Source organism: Merops nubicus, unplaced genomic scaffold, assembly GCF_000691845.1.
Source record: "Merops nubicus isolate BGI_N331 unplaced genomic scaffold, ASM69184v1 scaffold6312, whole genome shotgun sequence".
Classification (NCBI taxonomy): Eukaryota; Metazoa; Chordata; class Aves; order Coraciiformes; family Meropidae; genus Merops; species Merops nubicus.
Window position 1 is genome coordinate 29791 of NW_008595524.1, and position 5264 is coordinate 35054.

General features: G+C 46.1%; 1 protein-coding gene across 1 annotated transcript in view; it reads left to right on the forward strand.

Moving 5' to 3' along the window:
* The window catches only part of LOC103768905 (plexin-A4), a gene marked incomplete at both ends in the record, with an annotated part of 30954 nt that extends 27223 nt beyond the window's left edge, over positions 1 to 3731 (forward strand). Inside the window, 2 exons of the mRNA XM_008936067.1 lie at positions 2002 to 2105; positions 3632 to 3731. Of these exons, the coding sequence (XP_008934315.1) occupies positions 2002 to 2105; positions 3632 to 3731 (204 nt within the window). The remainder of the gene's footprint in view (positions 1 to 2001; positions 2106 to 3631) is intronic.
* Between the last annotated feature and the right edge of the window lie 1533 nt (positions 3732 to 5264).

The window sequence follows — 5264 nt, forward strand, 5'->3', positions numbered from 1 at the left end:
TCCCTTGTGTCTATGTGAGTGCACAGAGAGCTCACGGGGACATCCCGAGGTGTCTCCTGGAGCAGAAGGAAAGTTTCTGCTGCTCTGAGGACCTCATCCAGCTCTTGAATATGAGCAAAGCACAGAAAGAGGAAAATTGTGCCTACCTTTCACACCAGAGCCAAGTGCAACACTGAGAACCTCCCAAAGCTCTACATGAGTGTGTGTCTCTCCTCGAAGATGAGCCAAAAGAGAGGAGGGCTGTGGGAACATGCAGAGCCCTGAAGGAAAGAGGTCAAAGAGACACCATCCCCAAGAGATCACGATGAAGGCACAAAAGAGACACACTCTGAGGCAGTAGAATTAGCTTGGACATCACATAGGACACTTTGTAAGAGCACCCAACCAAACTTCAGCAACCAAACTTGTCCTCTTCCAAGCAATGTCTGGGACCAGTTAGCTGCTGGGAATCCAGTCCAGGTGGGAATGAACAGAGAGCATCATCTTCAAGCATCACAAGGATAATGGAGGGGAGGATCTAAGGAGCTGGAGTAAACGAAGGGCAGTTCAGGATCAGTGCTCAGCCAACATAACCTCTGAGTATCTCCAGCCAAAGTAACACCCAGCACTAAATAGAGCAGCTGACCTGGTCCTGCTCATTTAAATGACTAATAAAGGCAAGGGCGCCTTTCCCAATACATTTTAATTATGTGATAAGAAAACTGCTGAAACCAAAAGAAATTTGCAACGGTCCTTGCATTTTTATATTAGGAGAAATCAGCAGGGCTGGCAGGTGATGTCTCCATATCCAAGAGTTCATTTCCATTAACTCCAGCAAAAGAATAGGCTCTTTGCCTCAGCTCTGGCTAACCTGTATCTAACAGGGTTCACAAAAAAAACCCCAAACTGTGACAATCCTCCACATGGAGCATTCTTCAAGATCTGAGCAGAAGATGGCACTCTGAGAAGTGATGGGGTGCTGCAGTCCTGCAGAAGGAGAGAAGCATTGAGCATTTTGGGCTGGAGAACTGAACGTGGTCAGAAACTGGAGCCCTTCTGCTCACAGGCATGCTGCTGAAGGCTGGTGGAGCTTAGGTGCTCCACGGAGCAGGGTGTTGGTTCTACCTCTGCCTCTTCCACCCATTGTGCCTCTACTGCAGCCAAAGCTACAGGTTTCCTGCTCTCCACCACCTCTGGATTTGAGTAGCAAGAAGTGTTGCTCAAGCAGTAGTGGAGAAGAATAGACAGAGCTGTGCTGAACAAAGCACTGCCCCAGGAGCCCTCTCCATGGCTAGGTCTTGGCAGTTAGACATATCTCAGGGATCAATAAAGGCTGTGTCTGTGCTGCTAAAGGAAAGAGGACCAGGGGTGAAGTTCCCTGACATGTTCATTTACTCCTGTCCCATGGTGATGACTAACCATGCAAAGAGAGTCTGGTCTTGGAAAAAGCCACTTTGGAGCTAGAACAGAGCCTGGGAGTCAGCCAAGAGTTAAGCAGTGTGAATAACCAGGGTGCTAAAACACCAGCCCTTGCTCTGTTCAGCTCTGCCAGTGGATCCACAGCTCTCTGGTCATTGATTTATTTATCTGTATAGACCTTCCCACTGTGCTGCTGTGTCCCAGCCTTGGACCTCTCACCTCTGTAGGCAACTGCTCGAAGTTCTGATCTCTATGTGGTGGCACTCTTTAAAGAAGAGAAGGTTTCCTGTGCAGAAGTTATTTTGTGATAGCAATATCATTTTATCAAGGGTGAAGAAACCAACCTAGATAACCTAGGACTTGACTCTAAACTTTTCCACGTGGCTATGATTTTTGCATTCTTTTCCTTAACCATCTCCCTGGAACTCTCATGGTTCATCTGTCTTCTCTTTCCCTCATTTGTGTGGTTTTATGGTTGGAGACATCTGGCAGAGCATGATGGCAATGACTGGCATGGTGCTACACAGAGATTTCCAGGGCTCTTCCCTGTATCTCAGAGGCTTTGCACAGCAGCAGAGTTCAATGTCCCTCTTCTCCTTGCAGAGTGGCGACAAGCAAGTGGGGCAAGGATGATCCTTCAGGATGAAGACATCACCACCAAGATAGAGAATGACTGGAAGAGACTCAACACGTTGGCACACTATCAGGTAACTGTGGGAGAGGATGGGTGGAGGGTAGATAAGCAAGGGAGAAGGAAAAGGGAAGTGTTAATCTCCACGATGCAGACACAAACAACAGTTGTGTGGGCAATAGCTGAACAGAGCCCATGTGTTGAGTTCATCCATCCTGTTGACACGCATCTCTGAATGACCTTGAGGTCCATAAGAAAAAGCTAAAGATGTCCAAAAATATCTTCCACAACTGATGGATTTCATGAAAAATGGAGTTTGGGTCAAAAGCTCCCCGTGCTCCTTTCTCTCCTTGCTGCACAACAACAACAACAAAGCACCTCATTAAGTTTAATCCGATGCTGACAATTTTGTCATTTCCTCAATCACACCTTAGCAATCTATGTTTCATAAGAAGATTTTTTGATTCATTTCAGAGCTGACCTGAGGAGGCAGCAAGCAATCATTTGAAAAGGAAACAAAACTTTTTACTTTAGATTGACTGAAGTGTTGCTGGCTGACTCCAGGACAATTTTTTTTCAGGGGAAGCAGGGATGTTTTAGTTTTATTTCACCAACAAACCAGACATGATTTTCTTTCCTTTCTGGGCTTTTTTTCTGGTGGTTTGCTTCAGGCAAAGAGCTTCCAGCTATGTCAAGGAGCTGAAGCTGGGGCAGAACTGATTTCAGCTGCCAGGGCGTTGAGATCTAAATAATTTACCTTGGCTTTCCTGAGGGCAGACATGGAGCATGCTGGGACAGACCCTGATATTCCTTTTGCCTCAGTTTCCCCATCTGTAGTGTAAGGTTAATACTACAAAGAGCCAATAATTACCTTTCATGATTGCTGAAGGGCTATTTAATTAGCCTCCGCAGTGCTTTGAAGATGAAAAACTCTGTGCAAGTGCTAATTATTATTATTACACAGACAAGAGTTAGACGTTGTTAGCAGGGACTTTTTTTTTACCCATCTCCTTTTTATGATGTCTTATTTATCACAGATATTCCTGATATGGCTTCTCTGAGCCACTGGCTTGTGAACATTTCTGATAGGAGACTCACAAGAGTTGTCTAGCTGGAGAAATGGGAAGCCTGGCTCATGTCAGAAAGCTCTGTTCTTTGTTCTGCCACTGTCCCATGACATCTTGGAGCACAACCACTCCAAACCTGCTGCTGGGATGTCCCATCCTTGATGTCTGAGATATCTCAGATGATTTTATTCTTCTCATGCTCCTGTTCTGCATAAGAGCTTCCCTGAGAAGAACCTACTGTCAGCTTTACTGGGGTTAATGCAAAGCCACATGGTCATCACTGGGCTCTAAATCAGGACCTGAATGGAGCAGAATCTGCTTTGCCATTTGTCCTGTTGCCCAAGTGCAGGCTTCTAGTGGTGCAACAGGAGATTTTGTTAATAGACCCACTGAAGCTTTGGGCCAAAACTACTGTCCTGCCTACAGCAACACTGCTTTACAGCTCAGCTTCTGCTGCTTGGATTTCTGCTGTCCTTGGCATGCTCATCAACCAGTTTTCAGCAGCTTAATGACAAGATCCCTTTTTTTTCTACAGGTGCCAGATGGATCTGTGGTAGCTTTAGTCTCCAAGCAAGTCACTGCCTACAATGCAGTCAACAACTCCACGGTCTCACGGACGTCAGCCAGCAAGTATGGTAAGGATTTATCTGCTAATATGGGTTGAGAGAGGACTGAAGAAGAGATCCCAGACATCACAGGGCTTAGAAGACACTGAGCACCAGTAGAAGAAAGGACAGTCAGACAACTTGTTGATAAGATTACTTGAGGGATGACAGGAGGAGAGGATTTAGCCATCTAAACTTTGGCATCTGGTCCAAGATGTTGGATTGCTCGTGGGAAGCACTTCTCCCTCATTAATGAAAGGGGAGCCTGTATAATTAGCTGCCTACTTTTTAGATCCCTGGATCTCACTCTTAGAGTTTGCACAGGGAAAGGCAAAGGAGAAGATCTGCACACTGTATGGGGCAGTCATTCTGGTGGGCAAAGTCCTGGGAGCACGTGGAGACAAATCTGTGGCACAGATGAGCAACCACAATCTACACAGGGCATAGCCTGTCTGCAGTTCTACCTCAGGGTGGGTGTCATGTGTCCCACCCAGATATCTTACAGTCCCAAGGGAATTTGCACCTGGAATAATAAAAATGCCTTACTGAGGTCTTAAATCTCAAGGCAACAGATCTTTGTTCCCACGTTACCCATGGAACAACTGAGGCAGCTGTGAAATAGGAACCAGGTGGAATTTCCTCTGTAGCACCAGAGACCTCCTGGCTGTGACTCACACCATCACACACCTTTCTCCCTCGTGCTAGAACTGCAGCCTGGGACACGTCTCACTGTGGTGGTGCCTGACGGCAAAGCAAAACACCTCCAACATGCAACCAGAGTGCTGCAAAACTGCCCACCAACCTGGATGCAGCTGTCCTATCAGTTTATGATCCTTTTTTTTCTAAAATTTATGAAAGCATCTCCAATCCTTTACTCCCTTTAGCTTGAAAGTAGCTTGATGTCCAGAGGAGCCCCCTTCCTCTTTCTCCAAGGACATAAGCAATCCATCAGACCTTATTAATATTCATCCTCTTTGCCATGTTGTTGCAATTACTGAAAGACACAGTGACCTTTGAAAAGGAAGACTTGAGGGGGGTTAATTTCTGTTGGATTTCCTTAATTCTTTTGCCATTTGGTTTTTCAGGAGGAAGAAGTGGGGAAGAATGCAGGGGGGAGGAGAAGATGTGGTGGGTCAGAAGTGATTGTTAATTGCAATTAAGAAAATAGCATCGAGAGAGAAAGAGGATATTCCATCTGATAATTAATATGTAGAGAATGGTGATGCATTAATGAGGCTGATTCAGGTCTTGCTGCAGAAAGGTGCAACACTCTTCTGGTAATTATGGCTGGAAAAGACTCTCTCTATCTGCAGCATTGCTGGAAGGTCAGGGAGAGGGGAAAGCTTCATGTCATCACTCAGAGGCAAAAGGAGGTAAAATTTGAAGGCTAAAGGTGTCCTTGGAGAAAAGATTGCCTGGGTCCACCTGGGCTTCTGGGTTACTTTCTGTCAAAGCAAGATTTGGGAGCAGGGAGTGAAGAGGATGGCTGGGCAGGAGTTAGTGGCATGCTTTGATGCCAAAGGAGGACGGGAGGGAAGGCAGCTCCTCCTAAGTCTGGGGATG